General features: G+C 44.3%; 1 protein-coding gene across 1 annotated transcript in view; it reads left to right on the top strand.

Moving 5' to 3' along the window:
* Prtg (protogenin) overlaps positions 1-27,818 on the top strand; it is a 102,748-nt gene that overhangs the window by 26,652 nt on the left and 48,278 nt on the right. The window contains exons 3-11 of the mRNA XM_052187822.1: positions 11,929-12,073; positions 13,784-13,917; positions 16,297-16,434; positions 16,705-16,863; positions 18,077-18,236; positions 19,313-19,560; positions 22,853-23,017; positions 24,789-25,094; positions 25,829-26,017. Of these exons, the coding sequence (XP_052043782.1) occupies positions 11,929-12,073; positions 13,784-13,917; positions 16,297-16,434; positions 16,705-16,863; positions 18,077-18,236; positions 19,313-19,560; positions 22,853-23,017; positions 24,789-25,094; positions 25,829-26,017 (1,644 nt within the window). The remainder of the gene's footprint in view (positions 1-11,928; positions 12,074-13,783; positions 13,918-16,296; positions 16,435-16,704; positions 16,864-18,076; positions 18,237-19,312; positions 19,561-22,852; positions 23,018-24,788; positions 25,095-25,828; positions 26,018-27,818) is intronic.

The raw sequence follows: 27,818 nt of genomic DNA, 5'->3' as shown, positions 1-27,818 counted from the left end.
GCAAACAAAACACCAATGCACATTTAAAAAAATCTGTATCAAGGAGCTATAGAGATCGTGCAGTGGCTAAAAGCACTGGCTGTTCTTCCAGAGGACCTGGGTTCAATTCCAGCACTTACATTGCAGCTAGCAACTGTCTCTAACTCCAGTCCCAGAGGGATCTTCTGGCCTCGATGGCTACTGCATGCATATGGTACACAGATGTACATTCAGGCAAACATTCATACACACACACACAAAAAAAAAAACTCAAAAAAACTTTAACGTTTAATCAAACTGTTTCATGAAATCAAAAGCTGTTTCATAAAAAGGAAGAGCCTTCTTGAAATTTAGTTTCAAAACAGTAAAACGTTGGGCTTTAGGTTTTTACAGGCTTTTTGACGTAAATAGTCTTAAGTACATGTTCATATGTGGGGTGTGTGTATATGTGCATGTGTATGTGCACATGTGTGTGTTATAGGTTAATGTAGGTGTCTCCCTCTGTGACTCCATCTTATCTTTTGACCCAGGGTCTCTCTGAGATCTTTGAGTCCGCGAGGCTGACTAGCGAGAGATCACGCTGCGCCCTCCTCCCAGCCCTGCGCTCACCAGCCCAGAATTGCCATGCCAGCTTTTTATGTGCTGGGATCTGGACCGTTTGCGGTTCACAGGTCCTCACTCGTGTGGCAGTACTTCAGCAGCCCACCATCCTGTTCTATAAATGCTGACATGTATAGGGCTGTAGAAGCATTCCGAGCTGGCCTCAGGCAGGGCTTCCTCACCCCAAGGCGTTCTCGCCATCTGACCGTAACTGCCACACTCTCCTGGCATGACCCTAGCAGGGCCACGTGTGACACGGCTCTTGGGGGTCTTGCTTCTTTGACCCAGCCTAATACATTGCCCTTGGACTCGTTGTGGAGCGAATCTTACTGCTGAGGGGTCACCCTTCTGCTTGAAGGTCCTCAGGTTTGTGATGCTCATGAACAGAGCTTCTCTGAATTTTCTTGCTTAAGTGTTTGTGTCAATGCAAGCTTCCATTTCTTTGATTAAGTATTTAGCAATGGAATGCAGTCTCCCAGGGAAGTGTGTGTGTGTGTGTGTGTGCGTGTGTGTGTGTGTGTGCGCGCACATATATGTGTGTATGTTTTCACCTTTGTAAGAAACCACTGGGGCCTGAGGGATGGCTCAGCAGTTCGAGTACTTGCTTCTCTGGCAGAGGACCCAAGTTTGATTTCCTACATGGTTGTTCACAGTCATCTGTCACTGCAGCTGCAGAAGATTTAACACCCAGCTCTGACCTGCACACATGCAGTGCACAGACACACATGCAGACAATTTAAAAACGTCTTTTTGTTGTTTTTTTTTTGTTTGTTTGTTTTTGTTTTTGTTTTGTTTTGGTTTGGTTTGGTTTTTTGAGACAGGGTTTCTCTGTGTAGCTTTGGCTGTCCTGGAACTTACTCTGTAGAACAGACTGACCTCAGATTCACAGTGATCACCTGCCTCTGCCTCCTGAGTGTTGGAATTAAAGGTATGCACCATACCACCCTCTGGAAAAAATTTTAAACTTTTAAGAAATTATTTTAAAAATTTTTAAAGAAGAAACTGCCAAAGCCATCTTCCAAAGTGACTATCAATTTGTGTTCCCACCAGTTTGCTAGGTAATTTCAGTAGAACTTTATAATTGCATATGGCTTTTCATTCTGTTTGAGAAAAGGGCTGAACTGGGCCAAAGAAAAGTATGTGTGTGGGTATGTGTGTGTGTGTCTGTCTGCCCGTGCACAAGTGTGTTTGTATTCTTGTGTATGTGCATGTCGATTTGCATTTTATGTTCATGTGTGTATGCATGTGTGTGTATGCATGTGTGCAGATGCCAGTGTATGTAGAGACAGATTTTTGACTTCAGGTATCTTCTTTATCAATCTCTACCTAATTTGTTGAGACAGTCTCACACTGAACCTAACCCTGGCTATTTTGTTTAGACTGGCTGCCCCCCCCCCCCCCCCCCCCCCCGAGCCACCAGAATCTTCTGTCTTTGCCTCCCAGGTTTGGGCAGGTAGCCTGGCCTTTTCCTGTGGGTGCTGGAGATCCAAACATCAGGCCTTAATATTTGCATAGCAAGTGCTTTACACAGTGAACCATTTCTCCAGTGTCCCTTACCTCCTTCTTTTTTATATCTACTGTACATTGTTTTATAACTCCAATTAAATTAGTTCTTTAATAGATATATTTTTATACATATACATTTAATTGTATATAAATTTATGTTTTTGTATATAAATATATATATATTGGATATTTTTGGATTTGGTTTTTTCAAGACAGGGTTTCTTTGTATAGCCTTGGTTGTCCTAGAACTCACTCTGTAGATCAGGCTGGCCTCGAACTCAGAAATCTGCCTGCCTCTGCCTCCCAGAGTGCTAGGATTACAGACGTATGCCTGGCTATAAATATATTTTAAAATTTTATTTGGTTACTGTCACCTTCACCCCCCACCCCTGTCAACCCTCCTCCAGAAGTCTTCCCATGTCCGTGCCATTTTGTTTTGTTCTGTGACGCACTGAGTTTAGTGGGTTTGGAGGTATCCTTAGAGCCTCCTGGGCTCACATCTGAAGAAAATGGTGCCCTTCCCCCAGAGCTCATCAGTCCAACAGGGAGGGGTGGCGCCCAGTGAGCCCTCCCAGGATTTATGCTGTGTACTTTATTCATGCTGGTCCCTGAGAAAGAGTCTGTGTCAGTCCAAAGTCCTTTAGGCTGGTGACCACGTCACAGTCTCCACCCTTTCTCTCAGGTGTCCCATCTGCTGTGTTTATGTACGGATCCTCACGTTTCTCTGCCTCTGCCTGTGCTAGGACTTACGCACACAGACTCATTGTGCTGGAAGCATTCACTGAAAACATTTGCACTGACTCTATCTTTCCTCATGCCCGCTAAGCGTCCGGCTGTCATCGTGAACTGTGCGCTGTTCCTTCAAGCAGACCTTGGGCGGTGGACAGTTGTATTTAAAGCACTCTGACTTTGGAGCATTGGAATCCTTGCCTCTGTCGTCTTCTTAGGCTTTTTGCATATTTCAGGAGACAGATATTTGAACAGTGACACTTGTTCTTTTGTGGAGTATGCATTAGCAGCATGCCAGAGGGTGGGAAGGTAGGGGACATGCTGTGAGGCCTCAGGGAGCCTGCCCGTGTTGATTCCTTATGTATTGTTTAGAATATGTTGAGGATTTAAACATAAATCCTCAGGATTATGTTAAAACAGGAATTTTTTTTAAACATTTATTTTGTCTGTTGGGAGAACGAGTGTGTGTCAGGGTATCTGTGTGGAGGTCAGAAGACAGCTTGGGGGATACGTTCTCTCCTACCGTGAGGGCTCCAGAGGGCCAATGCAATCACTGGGTTAGGTAGCCAGCACCTTTATCCAGAGAGCTGTCGCCAGCTTGAGTTTTGTTTTTCAGTTTTGTTGTTGTTGTTGGGTTTGGTTTTTGTTGCTTTTTTGTTTTGTTTTTTGTTTTGTTTTGTTTGTTTGTTTGGTTGGTTGGTTTTTTTTTTTTTTGCTTTTTGGATTTGGTTTTTTTTCAAGACAGGGTTTCTCTGTATAGTCCTGGCTGTCCTGGAACTCACTCTGTAGACTAGGTTGGCCTCAAACTCAGAAATTCGCCTGCCCCTGCCTCCCAGAGTGCTGGGATTACCGTCCAGTTTGTTGTTTTTTTAAATGGCTATAATAACTGTATCTAGAATAGCAATCTCTATGAATTAAATAATATAGTCTATGATACTGCATTATAACCCTTAAGAACTGATTTTATACAACAGAGTAATTTGCTCAGGATTTGTGTGTAGGATGTGTCTAAGTTGGATGTGTCTAAGTTGTATTGTTGTCAGGGAGAGGAGGGGAGATGTCCCTGAGTTTGAGAGAGATGGTGCAATAAGTTAACTCAGGAAGCCTGTGAGTGTGCAGTGCCTGCTCCCGGCGGCAAACAGACAGGGAGATGTATTTTCTGAACTAGAAAAATGTGTAGTCTTGGTAAGAGACCAGGACCTAAAGAAGTTAAGAAAGTTAGACAATTCTTTAAAATATATATATTAAATTACACTGTGTGTGTGTGTGTGTGTGTGTGTGTGTGTGTGTGATATCTCTGTCTGGTGATATGCACTTGAATGTTGGTTTCTGTGGAGGCCACAAGCCGTTCCTGTAAGATCTCCCAGAGCTGGAGTTACAGGTGTTATGGGCTGTCCTACCTGCTTGCTTGGAACCAAACTCAGCTCCTCTGCGGTAGCACTTAATATATATTAAGTGCTCTTAACTACTGCACCATCTCTCCTTCCCCATCTTGCCCAGTCTTAAAGCTATAGTGACTTGGAAACTTATTTCTTGGCTGGTTTACACCTGCTGACCCCTTCATGCTGTGATTAGACAATTCCCAGATATCTCCGACCTACTGCTGGGCAGGCTCTGAGTACAAGGGCTTGCCAGGAAGTGAGATCTGATGAGGCCCGGTTTTTACTGTGTTTGGTTAGTAAAGCCTGCACTGTTGATTTGAATCACCAGTGACATAGAAATAAACTGAGTTAATAGGTATAAAACTCAGTAACAAGTCTCTGAAGTTGTGGGTGTTAGAGAGTCGGAGTTAGAAATCTGAGGAGCTGCTGACAGATTCCCCCAAAGCTACTGATTGGAGACTTAAAGATGGTGGGGGCTGGAAGCACTGCAAAGTGGCTGCTGGCTGCTCCTGCGTTCCCTGCCATCTGGGGTCCTGCTGGGGCCAATGGTGATTGGTGTAGTCCCTTCCAACCCTGGACCTGTAGCTCAGTGCTGCCCTGCAGTGCTGGGCCTGTAGCTCAGTGCTGCCCTGCAGTGCTGGGCCTGTAGCTCAGTGCTGCCCTGCAGTGCTGGGCCTGTAGCTCAGTGCTGCCCTGCAGTGCTGGGCCTGTAGCTCAGTGCTGCCCTGCAGTGCTGGGCCTGTAGCTCAGTGCTGCCCTGCAGTGCTGGGCCTGGAGCTCAGTGCTGACCTGCAGTGCTCGGACCTGAAGCTCAGTGCTGACCTGCAGTGCTGGGCTTGGAGCTCAGTGCTGACCTGCAGTGCTGGGCCTGGAGCTCAGTGCTGACCTGCAGTGCTAGGACCTGGAGCTCAGTGCTGACCTGCAGTGCTAGGACCTGGAGCTCAGTGCTGACCTGCAGTGCTGGGCCTGGAGCTCAGTGCTGACCTGCAGTGTTAGGACCTGGAGCTCAGTGCTGACCTGCAGTGCTTGGACTTGGAGCTCAGTGTTGACCTGCAGTGCTGGGCCTGGAGCTCAGTGCTGACCTGCAGTGCTGGGCCTGGAGCTCAGTGCTGACCTGCAGTGCTGGGCCTGGAGCTCAGTGCTGACCTGCAGTGCTGGGCCTGGAGCTCAGTGCTGACCTGCAGTGCTGGGCCTGGAGCTCGGTGCTGACCTGCAGTGCTGGGCCTGGAGCTCAGTGCTGACCTGCAGTGCTGGGCCTGGAGCTCAGTGCTGACCTGCAGTGCTGGGCCTGGAGCTCAGTGCTGAACTGCAGTGCTGGGCCTGTAGCTCAGTGCTGAACTGCAGTGCTGGGCCTGTAGCTCAGTGCTGACCTGCAGTGCTGGGCCTGGAGCTCAGTGCTGACCTGCAGTGCTGGGCCTGAAGCTCAGTGCTGAACTGCAGTGCTGGGCCTGTAGCTCAGTGCTGACCTGCAGTGCTGGGCCTGCAGCTTAGTGCTGACCTGCAGTGCTGGGCCTGGAGCTCAGTGCTGACCTGCAGTGTTAGGACCTGGATCTCAGTGCTGACCTGCAGTGTTAGGACCTGGAGCTCAGTGCTGACCTGCAGTGCTTGGACTTGGAGCTCAGTGCTGACCTGCAGTGCTGGGCCTGGAGCTCAGTGCTGACCTGCAGTGCTGGGCCTGGAGCTCAGTGCTGACCTGCAGTGCTGGGCCTGGAGCTCAGTGCTGACCTGCAGTGCTAGGACCTGGAGCTCAGTGCTGACCTGCAGTGCTGGGCCTGGAGCTCAGTGCTGACCTGCAGTGCTAGGACCAGCTGTTTATAAACATCCTAATGGATGTTAGTGTAAGAACACTTTATATGCACATTTTATCAGCAGTTTTTAAAAGTAACATTTTCTTAGATTGAGAAGAGCCTATAAAGGTGTTATAAGTTACCAATTGAATTACTTAAAAAATGAATTATTACAAATTATGTATCTGTAATTTTTAATTTAAAAAAGCAATATATATTAAGTATTTCATTTATCCTGGAGGTACCTTCTTCTTTCTCTCCTCCTTCTTCTTCTTCTTCTTCTTCTTCTTCTTCTTCTTCTTCTTCTTCTTCTTCTTCTTCTTCTTCTTCAATAGTCTCTTTTAATAGTCTTGGCTCTCCTCAAATTCACAGAGAATCCACCTGCCTCTGCCTACTAAGTGCTGAGATTAGAGGATTGTGCCATCAGGCCTAGCGTTTAAGATGAAGGATGTCCTACTGACTTAATATGCACGCTAATGTTGGAGCATCCACTTAATTGGTTGTATATTATTTCTAGTGTACAATCACTTCTATGTCGCTTTCTGACCCAGTAAAAGTTTGGGGACCAGTTTCATCTGAGCAGCCTTTACAACCCTGCCTGTAAATCATAGAAAATGATTAAGTGGGCAGATGAACAGGAAGTCACAAATCACATAGGCACTTACATTTATTGTGTTTGCAAGGTTGTTTTTGAGAATGGCGCATGTTTGGGGGGACCTTGTGTCGGGCTGTTTTATAGAGCTCTGGCCTCTTAACAGCGCTGCTTTAAGGGCTCCCTGTGCGGCTCCTGGCTTGTTCAGCTGGACCACGAAGGGAGGTCAGGTTTCACAAGGAGCCTGTAGGCTTGTAAAGGCGTACCTTTCTCTCAGAAACAAAGTCCACATCAGGAAGCACACTGAGGTTTGTGTGAGGATATTTAAATTTGTCACTTAAATAAAGAACAGAAAATGAGGACAACAAAAAGATTCCACCATCAAGTCTTAGAAGGCTCCAGCATGCAGTGAAAGACTTGCTCATTCACTCAGTTTTAAACACCATTAAAATAAAATCAGGGCCTGGGGGTGGGTGTGGGGCAGGTGGGTTGGCTCACTGAACCAGCTCAGTGGTGAAAGTGCTGGTCCTGCAGGACTGAGGACCAGAACTCAGATCCCAGAAACCCAAGTAGATGCAGGGATAGGGCAGCAGCCTGCCTGGAATTCCAACCCTTGGAGGAGGAAATGTCCCAGAAGTGGCTAGGGAGAGCCAACTCCTCAAGCTCCGGGATTTGATGGAGAGACCCCACTTCAGGGACTGAGGTGGGAGAGGGAGGATGATTCCAGATGTCAGCCTCTGGCCTGTAGATACATGCGCGCGCGTGCGCGTGTATGTGTGTGTGTTCACACACATGAAAAAATACGCACATACACATGTATACACCATACACACAAGCACACAAGAAAGAGAGAAAAAGAATCATCAAAATAGAACCAGGCTGGCTTCAAGCTTGTAATCCTCTCTCCTCGGTCTGGAGTGTGTGTCACAAGGCCTGACCAGTTTTTGTTTTGTTTTAAAGATACATGGCTTATTGAATAAGCTTTAAACTAAGGTAATTTAATTTACATACTTTCCTCTGTAAAGATGACATAATAGCCTCAGTAAATGTCAGTAAACACAAGGTTTTATTTGTTTAGTTTTGCCATGGGGATGGGTTTGGAAACCTTGTGCATGCTGAGTAAGTGTATCATCAGCTCCAGGCAGAGGTTTTAAAGGTATCTCTCTGGTCAGAAACTCAGGAATTTGACACAGAGTCTTAGCCAGCTAGAAAGCCAGTGTCGGGCTTGGCACAGCTGCAAGAATTAAAGGTACTAGACTATATCCCACCCAGAGCACAGAACCTGGCGACAAAGCTTGTGGCAAGCTATTGTGTCGTAAAAGGCTTGAAGCCTGTGTGGAGACGTTCTGTACTTTAGCTCGGTGGCATTTATGGCAGTTTGAGCTACCAACGGGCACAGCAATTTAGTTAAATACCTCTTTCTACTCTCAGACAGATTCCTGAATGTGGACCTTTTCGCTTTGTCCTCCGTTGGATTATTGCCACCTGGAGAGTACCAGACACCAGATAAATATTTGTTGAATGAATCAGTAAACTTAGGAGAGATCACTTTAGTCTCTCTACTTTGCTGAGGTGAATACGATTAGAATGTGTTTCCAGTTAGCAGTCATTGAATCTAGCCTGTTATTGTATGTTTCAGAACCTATCCACGTGGCTTGACACTGGGTAGAAGAGTCATGTAATTGTGTGAAGAGTGGGGTTGATGTTAATGTATGATTCATGGAATGTGGCTCCTTTGCATTATAATTTTACAGAATATCTTTAAGAGCAGAGATACATTTTTTTTTTTGTGGGAGTGGGCATTTTACATTCAAACTGTAGCAATGTGTGGAAAGCTCTGTAGACTGGTTCCTCCCTAAGTGGGGCATTCTTTCTTAGCGTGAATGAGACCCTGGGTTCAGTGCCCAGAGATGTTACATATGCCTTTATACATTTTTAAATGACTGCTTTATTTGAGTTTGGTTTTGAAGTAATTGATGCCAAATTGCTTTTCTTACCTCTACCAACTAGCCTGTTGACTGTACCAGGTCAAGAACACTTAAATATATATATTTGGCATTAACAATTTCATCCTTTTCTTATACTGCACCAAGGATACATACATTCTGTTTGTACATTAGTTAAACTAACCAAAACTTATTTACTTTTTGCTTTGAGATAGGGTCTCACTATGTAACCCTGGCTAGCCCGGAACTTACAATGTAGACCAGGCTAGCCTTGAGCTCATAGAGATCTGCCTGCCTCTGCCTCCCCAGCATTGGGATTAAAGACAGCACTTATTTATTTATTTACTTACTTATTTATTTATTTATTTATAGACAGTGCTTCTCTGTGTAGCCCTGGCTGTTCTGGAACTCATTCTGTAGTCCAGGCTGGCCTTGAACTCAGAAATCCGCCTGCCTCTGCCTCCCAAGTGCTGGAATTAAAGCGTGCGCCACCACCGCCTGGCTGGAGTCGGTTTTTATGTGTATGTGATATGCATGTAGCTTTGGATGGCAGGATGAGCTGTGGAGGCCCTTAACAGATGAAAGCCAATGTGAGTTAAACACTGCTTCAGGCCTGGAACATATTTGTAAAGGGAATTATCAGTTACTTTCCCCATCACCATGATGAAATGCCTGACAAACGCAACTCAAAGAAGAAAGGGTTTATTTTGACTCACAGTCTCAGGTAGTCTGTGATGTCAGGAATCAGGGCAGCAGGACTGTGAGGCAGCTGGTCACCCGGAACCAGAGAGAGCTGCTTGCCGGTGCTCCCCTGGCTTGCTGCTTTTCCAGCTACAGACATCTTCCTGTCCAGGCCCGACGGCTGGCACAGACAGCCAGACCCAGCTTTCCACGTGCTTTCTAGGAACCATCTCAAGCCTGCACGGCAGACACTTGGCCGGCCGGTCCCCAGCCCCAGCCTCAGCCTCCCAGGGCATTAGCGGGTGAATAGCAGTGGTGGCCTGCAAGTCAGTCAAGAATTCATGAGTTTGTAGATAAGTGTCCTAGAAAGTAACCGTCAAAAGGAAAAGCTGGGGCCAGCAAGATGGCTTCGTGGGTAAAGGTGCCTGCTGCCAGGCCCGAGTTACTGAGTTTGATCTCAGGACCTACGTGGCAGAAGGAAAAACCAGCTCCCACTAGTTTCCCCTGTGATCATCATGTTCATGCTGTGGCACATGTGTATCCCCACCCCAATACACACAGAATAAATAAAACAAGTTTTTTTTTTAAAAGGAAAATGTGTTCTGGTATTTAGAGTTTGATGTTCTTGGACAGTGCTTCTAGAACTTTTAGTGTTACTCTTTATACTATTAAAACTTTTTGAGGAACCCAAAAATTTTATGTTACATATCTTTTTTTTTTTGTTTGTTTAGTTGCTGTGTTTTGGTTTGGTTTGCTTTGGTTTGAGACAGATTTGTAGCCTTGGTAGGCCTGGAAATCACTGTGTGTACCAGGCTGGCTTTGAACTCACAAAGACCCACCTCTGCCTTCCGAGCGCGGGCACTAAAGGCATGTTGCATCATGTACAACACTTGAATATATTACTAATTCCTATTAATATTTAAACTGGCTGATTTAATTATTAGACCTTCATTATTTTAAATATGAAAACATTGTTCCATTACTTATTAATGTAAATAACACGATTATTTTCCAAAGATAGAAACAAATGAAAGGGAATAATATTATTAGTTCTGCTTTTACAAAACTTTTATTTTTATTTCTACGTTTATGTGTTCCTGCCCACATGTATGTTTGTGCTCTGTGTGCGTGTAGTACCTGAGGAGAACAGAAGAGAGCATAATGTCTTCTTAAATTGGAGTTAGAGTCAGTTGTGAGCCACTTGATATGGGTGCTTGGAGCTAACCCAGGTGGTCTGCAAGAGCAGCCAGTGCTCTTCCCCCTGAGCCCTCCCGCCAGCCTTAGTCTTGTCTTATACCGGTATAAATCTCTTTACTTTACTTAGAAAGACCATGTAGAGTGTGCTTCGGAACTGACTAGGTCTGCTGCAAAACTTCCCATTTGTAGAGCTCAGAAAACTCTATACACCCAAGAGAAAGAAAAACTAAGAAGGCCAATGATGGGTATTTTGAAAATGGTTTTTACACTGAGGATCTATTGCATGGTGCTTTTCCACAGGAATAAAAATAGTTGTTATGGACTTGAATAAAGAATAACTAAAATTCATCCCAGAGTTTTGAAATAAATCCTTCTGATAATATTTTGACTGCTATAGCCCTCTAAAGACCAGTAAGCTGTCTACAGAAATATACAGTTGAGCCCAAGGCAGAATTTGGCTACCTTCTGCCTTTTTGTCCTTTTCAGTCTAATGGAGTCTAACCCCTGCTTCTTCCCATTTTCTTTCTAATTTCTATCGATTAACTGTGAAGGCATTTTGAACTGGAGTCTCAGGGTGGGAGTTAGTCCATCCTCAAGGTCCTGTCTTTGTGTCTTGGAAGGCTTAGCTGAGGGGAAGGTCACTTCGCTCCTGATGTCTGGACTCCTTCAACATGCAGAGCCGTAGTCACTGGGGACGGCTTCATGGAGGCCTGCGTAGTATAGGAAAGAAGAGTCGGCTCTAGAAGCATCAACACTTCAAGATTTATCTCCCCTTTGGAAATGCATGAGCCAAAAACAGCCTTCGAGTTTCTCTACCTCTTGTTCCTCACCCCACTGTTACCCTGCCCTCCCCCTGAACGTTCAGTATTCCGGTTCCCCATTCCTCTTTAAGTCCCAGTGGACTTGTGAGACTCCTCTTTTTGGTTCATCCTGAGGCAATGTTGGCTTCATCTTCAGTATCTATAACATTCTTCCTGTTCCTTCACATCGTGTGTGTGTGTGTGTGTGTGTGTGTGTGTGTGTGCATGTGTGTGTGTGCTATGCATGTGTACTAGAGCTAGAGTTACACACAGTTGTGAGCTGCCAGGTGAGAGTTCCAGGAATTGAACTCAGGTCCTCTGCAAAAGCAATACTTGCTCTTAACTTGCTCTTCTGAGCCGTCTCTCCAGCTCTAGTTTGTCTTTAGTTTCCCTTCCCTCCAATATCCAGTAGAATCAGTTTTGCACTGTACTGTTGCGTGTGTAATTACATACTATTTTGGAAAATTATTTTTCTTTCAGTTATTTCTTTATGTTTTCCCTCTAATAGGTAGTTTCCTGAGACTATATTTGCAGTTCTAAAGTTCTAGGAAAAACATAGACTCCCTGATTTGTGCCCCTTTCCTGTTTTCAAATTATTCATTAAATCATCTTTGTACTAAAATTAGATTGGTACAAGCGGGAGGTCAGACCTATTAAGCTGTGATGCGTAATCCCATTTCTGAATGTACTTCTGAGTCCTTATTCTAAATTTGTCCAATTTTGTCCTAGCTATCTCTGCATTTGAAGTCCATCCAGTGTCCACTGAAGTCCACGAAGGAGGAGTTGCTAGATTTTCATGCAAGATTTCATCAACACCCCCTGCAGTCATAACCTGGGAATTTAATAGGACCGCCCTGCCTGTAAACATGGACAGGTAAATGCAGCGTTACTATTTGGATCCGACACACAAGCAGTGAGGACTTCACAGGGGGATGTCAGAGGAGGGAGACAGGAGGAGGTCCTTTTCATTTAGGGTGGAATGACCGATTTCCTAAGACATCTCTAACTTGGGTAATGAATCCTGCCATTATGACTGGAGAGATGGATGACTGATTCAAGAGAACACTTGCTTCTCTTGTCTGGGTTCAGTTCCTAGCACCCGCATTAAAGCTCATGATGACCGGTCCACTCTAATTTCAAGAGGTTTGGTACTTCTGATCCCTCCCAGCAGTGCTCATGTACACGGTACATGAACACATGCTCACATACATGCACACACACACAAAATAAACATTAAAAAAAGGTTTGATTCCTGCCTGCTCTGAAGTACAGTTGCGAAGTATTTTATTAAAGGGAAAGAAACATTCTAATTCAGGAATACCTTAGGGCTGGAGAGATGGCTCAGAGTTAAGAGCAGTGACTGTACTCCCAGAGGTCCTGAGTTCAGTTCCCAGCAACCACATGGTGGCGTACAACCATCTGTAATGGAATCTGATGCCCTCTTCTGGTGTGTCTGAAGACAGCTACAGTGTACTCATAAATAAAATAAATCTTTTAAGAAGAAAAGAATACCTTAAATCTGATTTTTGTTTGTTTGTTTTTGAGACATAAGTATTTTCTTTGTAGCCCTGGCCCTCCTGAAACTTGCACTATAAATCAGGCTGTGCTGGAACTCAGAGATACATCTGCCTCAGTCTTCCTAGTGCTGAAATCAAAGGTGTGCACCATGCTGCCCGGCTGGCCAGCTGTTTAACAGTTGAACTCAACAGTTACTAATCTTAAGGTCAAGCAGGCTAACGTAGTGCGGTCCAAAGATACTCTTATTTGATCCTTACGTGCTGCTAAGTTATTATAAGTATTTGTTGTCCATAACTAGGCCATTATGTTTCATTAAGGACAGAAAGCTTTGTATATACAGTAAAAACACTGTATTTCATAACACACAAGTGTTTTTGAGTCTGAGCCTGGCTGTCTCAGATAGCATTCAGTGGCAGTGGTGCCGTGTAATGACAGATAGCATGTCCAGCGTGATGTGTTCAGAAGTGAAGTCACATGCTGCCGTACAGGTCTGCCCACCAGAAGCAACTTACTGTGTGTTTCATACTGAATTGACTTTTATGGTTGCACATGAAGACACGGTTTGCTTTTCCAGTTTTTATGATTCAGTTTTGTATCGTATGTGGGATTGTGACCCTGTTTCAGAGGCTGGGTCATGGAGAATAAATAGCTCTTAGAGAGGTTTAAAAAAAAAAGTCAGGAGTTTGAGAATAACTTGTACTGAGATCATAGTCACTATCAGCTAAATCAACAGAAGAATGTTAACAGGACCCTCTTTGTAAAATTAGCGTGCTGAATTTTACAGACTGTGCTGCAGAGTTATTTACATCTCAGAGACCTGTCATGACCCAAATGAAATAATAGAATCAAGCTAGTGTTTTTACTAGTGTTGTTTTTCAGGGCCGGGGGCTCCCACACGCCATCTGGTGCTCAGCACACCCCAGCAGAGGCTAATGTGTTAGAAAGGGCTTTACAGTCTTGTTTCTAGCATGGTTAAAAAGGTTGGCTGTGTCCATTTCTGTCAGCATTTATATTTAGCAACTATAAAGAACTAGAGAAAGTTCATTTATGTTTCTTGTCTCAACAGGGTGACTGCCCTGCCCTCAGGGGTGTTGCAGATCTATGATGCTGGCCCGGAGGATGCTGGGAATTACCGCTGTGTCGCAGCTACTATAGCTCATAAGCGGAAAAGCATGGAGGCCTCACTGACCGTCGTCCCAGGTACCACACTAGAGTTTGTTTCTTTCCTCCCATTTTTATGAGAATTTTGATGGTTACATCTGCTTTCCTCCCAGCTGTAATAGCGCTCTGTCCATCAGTATTTTGATGACATTTAAATTTTTGTAATAGATTTGGTTTGGGTTTGGTGTTTTCAGACAGAGACTGACTCTGTACCCCATCCTAGCCTTGAACTTGTATTCCCCCCCCCCTCTTTCTTCTGTCTCCCACAGGACTGGGATTACTGCCATGCCTGGCCTGTAATCTATTTAGAACATTGAATGATTACTTTATACAATTTTCACTTTTTCAAAAAGATTTATTTATTTTATGTATGTGAGTACACTGTAGCTGCCTTCAGACACACCAGGAGAGGGCATGAGATCCCATTACAGATGGTTGTGAGCCACCATGTGGTTGCTGAGAATTGAACTCAGGACCTCTGGAAGAGCATTCAGTGCTCTTAACCGCTGAGCCATCTCTCCACTCCGGCCTTTTTGTTTTTAAAAGCACAAAATACAGAAAGGGTCAAAAAGAGAATGTCCACTGCCAATAAAGCTGTTTCTGATATGATACTCCTCCACTTAAGGATTACCTGCTAACAGATATGCATTTGGAGGTGTTGTGTGACAGACTTTTCCTGGGGAGACACACGCACCCCAAGTAGGGTTCCCACTACAGACCAAAGTGCCGATAGCACCAAAGTCCAGCTTGGTGGACCAATGAGTGTGACTGGGGTTACTTATAGGAATATGGGTGAGAGGTTACTTACAGGAGCAGATATGACTCAAAGGCAGCTGCATCACCCAGGCACACATTCCAAAGTGCATGACAGGTCACAAAAGCTGCGACCTGGAGCACGCTACATAGCCCGCAGGCAGCTCAGGAGTTGGATAGTCACGTCTCTAAGTCTCTCCCAGGGAGCTCTCTGATCCCTGTTTTTTCCAGGTTGCTGGGCTGGTCTAAGAGTCTCCTTTGTAGGTTGGCTCCTCTGAGAGTGATCCTTCGCAGTCCTTACTGTTTATAATCTTGGGGTAGGAGGGGCATAGTGAATTTGTTCAGTTTCAGGGACTTCCTAAGCTATTTTGAGTTCTTTCCTTTTGGTGGTAATCACTTTCCCTGAAGGATGAAATGTTTCAATTTCTGAGGAGATTACTGTACAACAGCAGGGATAATAAAAAAATATTCTAGTATTGATTACAATAGTTACCTAACTGAAAATTCTAAAAACCATTGAGTTAAATACATCCTGTGGGTGAATTGTATATGATCTCAGTAGAACTTTAAAAAACAAAATCTTATTTCAAAAACAGAAGGAAAGGGGCTGGAGAAATGGCTCAGCGGTTAAGAGCACTGACTGGTTTTCCAGAGGTTCTGAGTTCTATTCCCAGAAACCACATGGTATCTCACAACCATCTATCTGTAATGGGATCTGATGCCCTCTTCTGGTGTGTCTGAAGACAGCTACAATGTACTCATATATAAAGTAAATAAATAAATCTTTAAGAAAGAAAGAAGGAAGGAGGGAGGGAGACAGGGAGTGAAGGAAGGAAGGAAGGAAGGAGGGAAGGAAGGAAGGAAGGAAAGAGGGAAGGAAGGAAGGAAGGAAGGAAGGAGGGAGGGAAGGAAGAGCTGGGTAGTGGTGTTGCATGCTTTAATCCCAGCACTCAGGAGGCAGAGGCAGTCGGATCTCTGCAAGTTCAAGGCTGGATTGGTCGATATAGTGAGTTTCAGGACAGCCAAGGCTACACAGAGAAACCATGTCTTGAAAAACAAAACAAACAAACAAAAAATAATAAAAAGCGAGAGACTGCTGGGGAGATGGCTTTGTAAGGATATTTGTACAAATATGAGACCCTGAGTTCCTGTCCCAGCTCTACATAAAAGCTGTGTGTCTGTACCCCCAGCGCTGTGGGACTAGAGACAGGAAGGGTGTGGTAGTCTGTGGGCTGTGATCCTAGTCCCATGTTCAATGAGGGACCCTGTCTCACAGGAATAAAGTGGAGGCCTACAAAGCAGGGTATCTGACATCCTCCTCTGGCCCTGTATATGTGTACACACATAAACACGCATATAGAAAGGAAAGAAGGGAGGGAGGGAGGGAGGGAGGGGGAGAGGGAGGGGTGGAAGAAAAGGACTAAGGGGCAGAGGAAATGAACAGGAAAGAGAAGTAAGCTGGGTGGGGTGACACCCACTGCAATCCCAGCACTCGTGGAGTAGGGACCAGGAGTAGAAGATCATCCTTAAGTGCATAGAGAATTGGAGGCTAACCTAGGCTATGTGAGATCCTATCTCAAAAAGACAAAAGAAAAAATGAAAAAGTATATGAGAATTGGTGTTTTAATATGCTTCTTATGATTTATTTATGTATCCTGCCCAAAGCTAATGAGACGAGATCCTTCCATATGCCAACCATTGTAGCCAGGCCACAGAATGTAACCGCGTCTCTACATCAGACAGTCGTGCTAGAATGTATGGCCACAGGATACCCCAAACCCATCATTTCCTGGAGCCGTCTTGGTAAGCCGTCCTCACTGGGGGGTGAGAGTCATGGGAGTCCTTCCCTTGACCTTTATTCCTTTTAGTGAATCTGATAAAATGTGTATTTTATAGAGAAGACACACATTGGATATAGCATCTGAACAACTTCATTTTAGTTTTGCAACATAAAGAGAGCTTATGCCCCAGAGAAATTGCTACTTTTTAGTGACTGACTTCACGAGTAGTGATCTTTTGGTATAATTGCAGATGAAGTAGCTCATTTCAACTTCCATGTTCTCTTTGAAATAGATCACAAGTCCATTGATGTCTTCAATACTCGGGTACTTGGAAATGGCAACCTCATTATATCAGATGTCAAGCTACAGCATGCTGGAGTGTATGTTTGTCGGGCCACCACCCCAGGCACGCGCAACTTTACAGTTGCTATGGCAACATTAACTGTATTAGGTATGCATTCTTTCTATAATCAGAGAAGTTTGTGTTTTGATGTTTGCCATTTTAATTATTTCATGGTTTTCTTTTGTAAGGTTTCATTTTGAATTATGTATGTATGTATGTATGTATGTATTTATGTGTATATATATATATATGTGTGTGTGTGTGTGTGTGTGTGTGTATACATGTCAGAGCAGTGCCCAAAGAGGCTCTTCCCTGGAGCTGGAGTTACAGGAGGCTGTGAGCTGCCCAGTGTGGGTGTTGGAACTGAACTTGGGTTCTCTGTAAGAGCAGCAAGTGATCTTAACCACTGAGGCATCCTCCAACCCATATAGCTTCCTGTTAACTAGAGTTTGGCATCAGTGATAGGGAGGTTAATAATAAGTATTATAAAACTGAACAGTGAATTGTAAAGGAAAAAAATTAAACTCCTGTGTTAAAGTACAGCTCTAGGATCATGCTAAGTCACCATTTGTGTGTGTATGACTCCATGCTTCCTACTTAAGCCTCCCTTATCATCCATGCACATATCTACACATATTTAACAGTGTGAAATCAAGCTCTCAGTGACTGTGTGTGTTTGTAAGTGTTCTCCCATGGGCTTTAGTTAAGATGTGTGTTGGGTATGAGCATTGACTGTGTTCACAGGTGGTCTCAGTGAGGGAAAGTGGCTGCTGGACATATGAACGAAGCACTCTCCTGGTTTTGTTTCTGTTGCTGTGATAAAATACCTTACCCTTACAAAGAAAAGGACAATTTAGGGGAGAAAGGATTCATTTTTAGCTTAGGGTGACTTCCAGATTACAGGTCACCATTGTGGAGAAGTCAAAGAAACTTCAAACAGCTATTCCCATCCCACCACAATCATGAGGAGAGTGAAAGGAACGCATGCATGCTCACTTGCTCCGTGTGGTTTCTCCATACAGCCAGGATTCCCTGCCTAGGGAACGGTGCCACCTACAGTGGACAGTGTCTCCCCATACCAATAAGCCAGGCCTCCACAGGACAAGACAATGTAGACAGTCCCTCTCTGAGACTCAGTTCCCAAGTGATTTTAGGATGTGTCAAGTTGACAGTGAAAGCTACCATCACCTAGCTAGTTGTAGGAGACTCAGACCGTAAGACCTCTTTGTACATGGGACTCATCTCATTTTGTATTCTTTCTTCACTGCTTCTTGTCATTCCTACTGAAGCTACAGAATACATTGTTTTCCCTTTAAAATAGCTCCTCCTTCATTTGTTGAATGGCCTGAAAGTTTAACAAGGCCACGGGCTGGCACTGCACGGTTTGTATGTCAAGCAGAAGGAATTCCCTCACCCAAAATGTCCTGGTTGAAAAATGGAAGACGGATACATTCAAATGGCAGGATTAAAATGTACAACAGGTAAGCTGTGCTATGTTGCTACTGTTTTAAATAATGTCTTTAATAATTTTTACATGAAATGGTTGTAGTGACATCAGATCACCACATATTCTTGACAGTTGACATTAAATGCAAGAAATGAAGGTTCATAGCATTAGTGTGCTGTCAATCCTTTTGTATTTTATACATGGATCCAGAGTGATATACTATAATGGACCTTATGCCAAATAGTCCCCCAGAGAGTAGTTCTAGCCCAGGTAGGCCACTGGCTAAGTGACCACAGCACGCTTGGACTCTGATGTTTCTGTTACTTCTTCCATCAAATGAAAAAAAATAAGAATGAAATAATTTACTTCCTATCAATTCTTCCAGAGTTCAAACTTAATGACCTTAAAAGAATGGAAACTTGGATGGTCACTGTGGCTTGTAATTTTAGTCCCAGCTCTTGGGAGGCAAGGACAGGCAAATCTGTGAGTTTGAGACCAGCCTGCTCTACATGATGAGAACTTGTCTTTTTTAATTTTTTTATTTTATTTATTTATTTATATTTTGTTTGGTGTTTTTCGAGACAGGGTTTCTCTGTGTAGCCCTGGCTGTCCTGGAACTCACTCTGTAGACCAGGCTGGCCTTGATCTCAGAAATCCGCCTGCCTCTGCCTCCCAAGTGCTCGGATTAAAGGCGTGTGCCACCACTGCCCAGCTGTCTTTTATATATATTATTTTTATTCCTGTAACATTCTCATTTAATTGAACAAAACTTTAAAATTTTTGCTGATCTGAATTTTATATGTCTTCCAATATGAGTTTAGACTGTAGAATAGAGTAATAAATAATAAATAAATAAAGTAGTAGCTTTCTTACTAAAAGTCATTTTTTAAAAAAGCAATCGAAGCAAAGAGAATTTAGCTACCATAAATGCTAATGAAGATTGAAAATGTAAATCAGAGTAATTTTAAGTAATTAATGTACATTATTTTTCATTAGACCTGGTAGTTCTCAGCATGTTTTTGTATAAAATGAAAGGTGCATTTAACAATAGCTTTTGGATGTCATTCTTAGGATTTCTTTATGGATATAAATACCTTTTTCTTTCCTCAGCAAATTGGTCATTAATCAGATTATCCCGGAAGACGATGCTATCTATCAATGCATGGCTGAAAACAGCCAAGGATCTGTTCTGTCTCGAGCTAGACTGACCGTGGTAATGTCGGAAGATAGACCCAGCGCTCCTTACAACGTTCATGCTGAAACCATGTCGAGCTCTGCTATCCTCCTGGCTTGGGAGAGACCACTGTACAATTCCGAGAAGGTCATTGCCTACTCTGTGCACTACATGAAGGCGGAAGGTACGCAGCTTGCACACCCTCGGTTAGCGCTGTTTGATCTTTAGTTTGTTGGTGAGCGGGATTGTTTGAGACATGGCTTAATTAGTGCTTTCCTGGCACGCATGAGGCCCTGGGTGTGGTGGTTCATGCTTGTGATGCTAACACTTGGGAATGAGAGGCAGGCAAATCAGAAGTTCATGGCCATCCTCGACTACTTGGGCTATATGAGTCTCTAACTCAAACCAAAATAAATAAAATTTTTGTCTTCGGAATGAGTAAAAGCTTACATAATTGTTACAAGAATTTTCATCCTGGGGACTGATAGGATATCAACTCCTTTGTCTTTTTAAGGTCCTATGACAATCAAAGATCTGTTCCACACTGAGACTATCGGGCTTATGTAGAGAACATGAGTGAGAGGTACTGACAGGAGCACAAATAGCCCCTCGGGTGTCACACAGCGAGTCTTTATCCCTTTTTCTATTTTAGCAAAATAGATGGTGCTCCCTTTCCCCTTGCCCAAGTCTCCTCCAAACTCTATACTCTAGCTCCTTCCTGAGACCATGAGGCCATGAACAATTAAGGCTGAGTTGCATGCACTCCCTGAAGGCTGTGGCTGGACATGCACAGGTGAAGGTGCATGACCCTCCCCATACTCTTCTTGGGGACAGTGTCAACTGTCAGACAAGCCCTGCTGTGATGGTCTTTGAGAGCAAACCCAGCTGGTCTTAGACAATGTTCTTAAGGAGGATGATGGTTGTTTTGAGACAGCGTCTCACTCTGTAGCCCTGGCTGGCCTGGAACTCACTCTGTAGACCAGCTGGCCTCGCACAGAGATTCACCTGCCTCCTGAGTATTGGGATGGAGTTCATGGGTCACCGTGTCCAGCTACTGTGTTGTTCTTTAGGGGAATGTAAGCATATGAAATTCTACATTTTCTTTTTTTGTTGTTTTGTTTTGTTTTGGGTTTATTCATTCATTTATTTGTTTGTTTATTTATTTTTTAAGACAGGGTTCTTTCTCTCTGTGTAGCCCTGGCTGTCCTGGTACTTACTTTGTAGACCAGGGTGGCTTCGAACTCAGAGATCCACCTGCCTTTGCCTCCTGAGTGCTGGGATTAAAGGTGTGCCCCACCACCCAGCTAAATTCTGCAATGTTAAATTCTATGTATATTGAACATTTTCATTTTGGAAGAAAATGAAACACAGTAGGGTGGGCTGTAGCTTAGTGGTAGACTTCTGGAACAGCATGTATAAGGCCTTGGGCTCAATCCCCCAGTCCGCCAAAAGAAAAAAAAATTATGAAAAAAAATTTGAACAAGACATTTTTGTGATATCGCTTTTACTATATCAAATTAAATGTCAGAAGCTGGAGAGACAGCTCAGCGCTTACAGCACTTGGCCTGGTTCTGCTGAGGACTTGGGTCCTGTTCTCAGAACCCACACGGGTGGCCTGTCACTCTTGCTCTAAGAGACCCAGCACTCTCTTCTGGCATCCTTTGGCGCCAGGCCGGTATGTGGTGCACATACATACGTGTAGGTTCCAATTACAGGTTCCATTTTGGGGATTAAGAAAAAAAATCCTTTTTTACCTTACTTTTTGGCAGAACTGTTGTAGAAACAGAAAAACTATTCACAAATCCTAGTGATTTCTCCGTTGACTCGGGCTTATGAATGCTGGTTCAGAAGTAGTCTGGTTTTTTGCAGCTTCTATTATGAGTAGAGGGGACATTCAGCAAACAGTGCGATGCTAACACCGGGTGCGGCTGAGACAGAGGATTGGCTCTTGGCTGCTGCTGGGTTTTTATACGTTGAAGCAGTGTTTTGAAAAGGGAGATTTTGAATGTAAATCAAGGGTCCTGGCTGCAAGAAGAATGTTCTGTTAAGAGCATGCTCTTGTGTGTTCATTCTCTCTGCTGACTTAGGAAGGTGAAGGGGAGGCTGGCCTGGCGGGCCCTGTGCTCGTTCACTATTGTACCAGTGTCGATAGAGGCCCTGCATGCCACTCTGCCTTCTATTCAGGGGCTGAGCAAGGCTTTTTAATTTGAACTCAAGGACTTTGTTTAGTAGGTCAGAAATTGTACTGTGCAGTTCCTAATTAACGAGCCATTAGCCAGTGTGTTGTGAAACGCCTCTAATCTTGTCTAATTAAAATGCTATGAAGTTAATTCAGAAATGTGGGAAAGCTCCGTGCCGGAATGTGCCTTCTGTTTTGTTTATTAATCCAGTGCAGGGAGAAGGGGCTGGTGCGGTTTGACAGAGCTGACAAGCACTGCCTGTGACTGTGCGCACAGCCGCTGGCAGGGCGTGGCTCCTTTCTCCAGGGCTGCGCCCAGGAACTAAGCCCACACAGACAAATCCTCTTCTGTACCTTGCCTTGCATAGTTTATTAAGAATCCCTGAGAATTTGTCTCCCTCTTTTAAAAACTGAACCTTCACCGTGGGTCACAGCATTCTGAGTCCATTCTTCCATTTTAAGCTTTTGGTATTAAGAAAGGAAAAGGCCAGCCGGGCGGTGGTGGCGCATGCCTGTAATCCCAGCACTTGGGAGGCAGAGGCAGGCGGGATTTCTGAGTTCGAGGCCACCCTGGTCTACAGAGTGAGTTCCAGGACAGTCAGGGCTATACAGAGAAACCCTGTCTTGAAAAAAACCAAACCCACCTCCCCCCACCAAAAAAGAAAGGAAAAGGCCCGTGTCGAGCCGTGTGGCTTGTTCTCTAGGGGCCAAGTGAGAAGCTTTGCAGTCCAACTTCTCATTTGGTTTGTTTTTGTAAAAAGCAGACTCTGCATGCCGCAGTGTCTCCGTGTTCTACAGAAAGCCAGAGTTTAATGGGACATTTGCTTGATGCATCACAGTGTTCTGTTGGGCTGGGCTTCCCTCCCCCCCTCCCCACCATTCCTTACAGCCCCGTCCTGTTTTGACTCCATGGTAAATGACCTTTGGACAAGATGGACTCATTTCAGGAAGTGTTCCAACCAGTAAAATTTTTTTGACCAAAAACAAAAAACAAACAAAAAAAAAAAACCTGGATACTTTTAGTCAATAAGGAGCTCTCTGTGCACTTAAGGGTTTTGTATGCTATGTTATAGAAGACAACAGAGATAATTGTGAGGGAAAATGGACTTGCTAATTTTATTTTGACTATTAGTCCTTATTATTGTTGTTGTTGGTTTTTGGAGATAGTTTCTCTGTGTAGCCTTGGCTGTCCTGGACTCCCTTTGTAGACCTGGCTGGCTTTGAACTCATATAGATCCAGCTGCCACTATCACCTGGCTGAATTTTGTCATTTTTAAACATGGCTCCTTTGGTCTAGGTTTAAACAACGAGGAGTACCAGGTGGTCCTGGGAAATGACACAACGCATCACGTCATCGGCGACTTGGAACCCGCCAGCAACTATACCTTCTACATTGTGGCGTATATGCCAATGGGAGCCAGCCAGATGTCGGATCACGTGACACAGAACACGCTAGAAGATGGTAAGAAAATGCAGTTCTGGGTTATCAGTGTGAACATCTGTAGATTTGGTCACTTTCAGTGAGTGAGTCTGTCTGGTTAAATGAAAACAGTTACCGCTGGGCAGTGGTGGCGCACGCCTTTAATCCCAGCTCTTGGGGAGGCAGAGGCAGGCGGATCTCTGAGTTCGAGGCCAGCCTGGTCTACAGAGTGAGTTCCAGGACAGCCAGGACTATACAGAGAAACCCTGTCTCAAAAAACAAAAAACAAAACAAAAAACACGAAAAACCAAAAACAGAAACAGTTATGGTAAACCATGGTCCTGCTGCTCTCTCATAGCTTAGCCTTGGTTTTTGCCATAACATGATAAAGGATACTTTAGAATATTCTTTATTTTTCAAGTGTGTGTGTGTGTCCACAGCATCTAGAGAGGACACTAGATTTTCTGGAGCTGGAATTAGAAGGGGTTGTGAGCCCACTGGAAATCAAACTTGGGTTATATACAAGATTAGTATGTGTCCTTAAATACTGAGACATCTCTCCAGCCCTGATAAAGGGCACTTAAAATATTTGTTTGTTTGTTTGTTTGTGTGTTTGTGTGTAGATGAATTTACCCTGGTATCTGTATTTAGGCCAGAGAGCAGTTCGTGGATTGGCGGATCGAGGAGCCATTTTTCTGTCTTATAGAGCACCTTTTACTTATAATTTATAGTATAAATTTTAAGAACAATAAATTCTCATATTGGGCTGGGGGCTTATCTCAGTGATAGAGTGCTTGCCTTGTATGTGAGAGGTCCATTGTTCAGCCAGCCCCCAGAGCCACAACCAAAACAAACAAAGCAATAAAGAAAAAACCCTAAACCTTTTGTATTTTCTAATTTGGTTACCATAACGAGTAGAATATGGGTTTTATGGGAGATGGAAAGATGAATACTTGTTGCTTTTGAAGAGGATCTGAATGCACACACAGGGGCACACACACACACAGGCACACACACACACACACACACACAGGCACACACACACACACACACACACACACACACACACACAGGGACTGAAATTGGCTCTAACTTCAGTTCCAGGGGATCTGATGTCCTCCTCTGACTTCCAGGGGCACTGCATGTACACAGTACACAAACTTATGTACAGGCAATCACTGATACTCATAAAATAGATTTTTAGGAAGAAGATAGGTGGTTTTTAAATAATAACAATACAAGGTTTTTCTAGGCAAGAATCCCCCTCTTCCCTGTCAATTGATTATTCCACTTGTAACGGGGCCTTGGAGAGTCTCCCAAGCTTGGGATTTCCAGACTTGACACTTTTCCTGCTCTGATTTAGTTCAGAAGAACCTGCCATACAACATCAGCGTGTTCAAGTTCTCACACACACACACATGAATAAATAAAATAATTTAAAAAAATAAGTAAAATTCACATTCATTTTAAAGATGAGACTTTTTACACATTAAAAACTTCTCAGTTGCAATTATGGATTCGGTGCTTCCTTACTCTCCGATGACACACTCTCCTTTGCTTCAGAGAGATTTGGTAGACTTATTTGTGACCTTTGTCTCATATAATCAGTCCACATTCATCACAGCCAACCATCGGCCATACTTTTGTTGCCCCCTCCTTGCGTTTTCTTTGCGGCCGGAAGTTGGCGTCACCGAGAACCCCTGCTCCGGCCAGAAGCATCTCCGATGTGACCACGTTATGTGTTGCCATTACAAGGATTCCATGAATAATGGTTATAAGTCTTTGTGAACAATGTGTTCTCTCATTTCACTAGTGCCCCTAAGACCACCCGAAATTAGCTTGACGAGTCGAAGTCCCACCGACATTCTCGTCTCCTGGCTGCCAATCCCAGCCAAGTACCGGCGGGGCCAAGTGGTGCTGTACCGGCTGTCCTTCCGCCTGAGCACTGAGAATGCCATCCAAGTAGTAGAACTCCCGGGGACTGTGCACGAGCACCTTCTGGAAGGCCTGAAGCCAGACAGTGTCTATCTGGTTCGGATTACTGCTGCTACCCGTGTGGGGCTGGGAGAGTCATCGGTGTGGACCTCTCACAGGACGCCCAAAACTACCAGCGTGAAAGGTAACACCTCCCAAGGACTGTTTAGGAAGAGAAAGAAAGTTTTTACTTTTGAATTAGAATGTTTCACTCTTACTTACTCTATGTAGATATGAGTATATACCTTAAGATTCTTCCTTTATGTTTTATGTGTCTGGATGTTTTGCCCGCATGCACACCCGTGTACCACTTGGTTCCCAGGGCCCACAGAGGCCAAAAGAAGGCCTCAGAACCCTGGGACTTGGTAACTGGTTGTTAAGAGCACATGAGGGTGCTGGGGGTTGAACTCTGGTTGTCTGGAAGCGCAGTCCATGCTCTTAACTGCTGAGTCCTCTCTCTAGTAATTTACATGACTTAGTCTTTTAGGTAGTATATTTTAAATACCATTTCTAAGCTTAACACCAATGTAAAATTAATAAAAAGTAATATTTGTGTGTATGTGTGTGTGCATGTGTGTATGTATGTGTGTGTGTGTGTGTGTGTGTGTAAGTCACATGTGTGGAAAACAGAGAACTTAGGAAGTTGATCTCTTTTTTTCACTTCGTCGGACCTGGAGTTCAAACTCAGTTCATCAGATTGGCAGCACCCCCTCTACCCACTGAGCCATCCTGCTGGCTTGTCACTGAAATTGTGAACATTGGGTCAAAGTGTAATGGTTGGACTTTGCAGCTTTGGCTTGAAGCTGAGAGGTGTGGTGCTCTCTGATGTCCTATGGACCGTGAGTTATTGACATAGCGCTGTCTGGTGCACTCTTCCAGCCCCGAAGTCTCCTGAACTGCATTTGGAACCACTGAACTGCACTACCATCTCTGTGAGGTGGCTGCAAGACACAGAGGACCCGGCTGCCATCCAGGGCTACAAGCTGTTTTATAAAGAGGAAGGGCAGCAGGAGCACGGACCTATCTTCCTGGATACCGGTGACCTGCTGTATACGCTCAGTGGCTTGGGTGAGTGTGTCTGTATCAAGCAGATCCTTTATCTTGCTGCCGTGTTCAGTGGATGTAGCCTAGGGTTGTTTGTTGGCCAGACGGCTTAGTGGTGGAAGCACGTGGTGTGCAAGCTGATGCCTGGAACTCACCTGCCTCCAATGTCAGGGAGAAGGGAACTGACTCCTAAAAGTTATCTTCTGACCTCCACATGTGTGCTCACACTTGATGCCTATACTCACAATTATACACGTCTATTCACACACACACACATACACACACACACACACACATACACACACACACACACACACACACACGAAGAATACAACTGTGGAGTCAAGACTTTGCAAAATGACTGAATAATAGTATTTTTAATTTGGAAATTGCCTGGTTGCTATGTTGGCATAAAACAATTTACATAAATGAAGTGTAATAGTGCTGTGGCCTCTGTCCCACACTGTGACTTTGAATATTATTTCACGGACTCAGACACAATGGAGATAAAACACTGACCTGTGTTTGACTTCATCTGTGTTTTCGGAGGCACTGGCTAGCTTTTATTTTCTTTTCGATATGTGGGGTAAGATCTCCATGATGTAATTGTGTTTAACAAATTATGAAATTGGGCTGGGGATATGGCTTTGGTGGAGGGCGTGAGTAGCCTTCATGGAACCCTAGGTTTAATTCCCAGCTCGGTAATGGGGCTTGGGGGAGGAGATAGAACCAGTGAGACAGAGACAGACACATTGGGAGATCAAAAGAGACCCACTGGACTGTCTTTTGCACACAGTAGGAGGTTATGAAGCCCTGTGGCTTTTCCTTTTAGATAGTTAGCCCTTGGAAGCACTGTAAGGGGCAAGGCCTAGTAGTCTTAGTGTGGCTAAATAGGATATGCCTTGAACCTATCCCTGGATGCAGGAACACAGAAATCCAAACCGTGGTCCCTTGCCATAGATTTCCAGATGGTGTTTTGCTTGTAATCTTGTTATTCCGTTTTTAATTTAATCTGCATTCAGTTAAATAAATTTACTGTCGATCTCTGTCGTGAAGCTTATAAATGATGAGGAGTGACATATGGTCCAGGTCGAGCTTCCTTAATCTACTGGTTCTGATGATGTTAGCCCAGCCTCTAGAGCCCCAACCCTTTCCTGTTCATGTCCTGCCGCGGCTTCTCAGTGTGTCCCCCCTTTGCGTGAGCTCATGATCGATGAGAGGGGACTGGTTGATTTTGTGTCCAGTAGGAAACAGACTGTGGGAAAACTGATGCAAAGCCCTAGATCAGCCCTGGAGGTGGCTCAGGGGTTAAGAGCTGGAGGTGGCTCAGGAGTTAAGAGCATGTAGAGGACCAGAATCGGGTTCCCTGAATCCGGATGGCAGCTCACAGCCATCTATAAGTGCCAATCCAGGGGCTCACCTGCACTGACACATAGACACTCCTGCAGACTTTGATTTTTTTTATTGTTAAAGAACTTGGAATGCGTAGGAGAAATAGACATTTGTTCCTCAACATGTTCCAGCTAGTTTACACTAAAGAGTCAAGTAACTCATTAGAAAAGAAAAAAATAAGAGATGCTCTGCTCTTGGAAGAAACGCAGAGAAATGTTGCATGAAGACTTTGGCAGTAAGCTGGGCCCGGTGGTGCACACCTGTAATCCCAGTGCTCTGGAGCAGGCCAGAGGACAAGGCCTTCATCTTCAGCTGTGTACCAAGGCCAAGGGCAGCCTGGGAATACATGGCATCATGCCACAGAAAGCCAAAAAAAGAAAAAAAAAAGTCACCAACAGTTAAAAACAATTCTTTAACATTTTATTAAGATTTG

The sequence above is a fragment of the Apodemus sylvaticus genome, chromosome 7, assembly GCF_947179515.1.
Source record: "Apodemus sylvaticus chromosome 7, mApoSyl1.1, whole genome shotgun sequence".
In the NCBI taxonomy this organism is placed as follows: Eukaryota; Metazoa; Chordata; class Mammalia; order Rodentia; family Muridae; genus Apodemus; species Apodemus sylvaticus.
The sequence above is the reverse complement of the archived record's forward strand: the minus strand, read 5'-3'. Positions and strand labels throughout refer to the sequence as shown.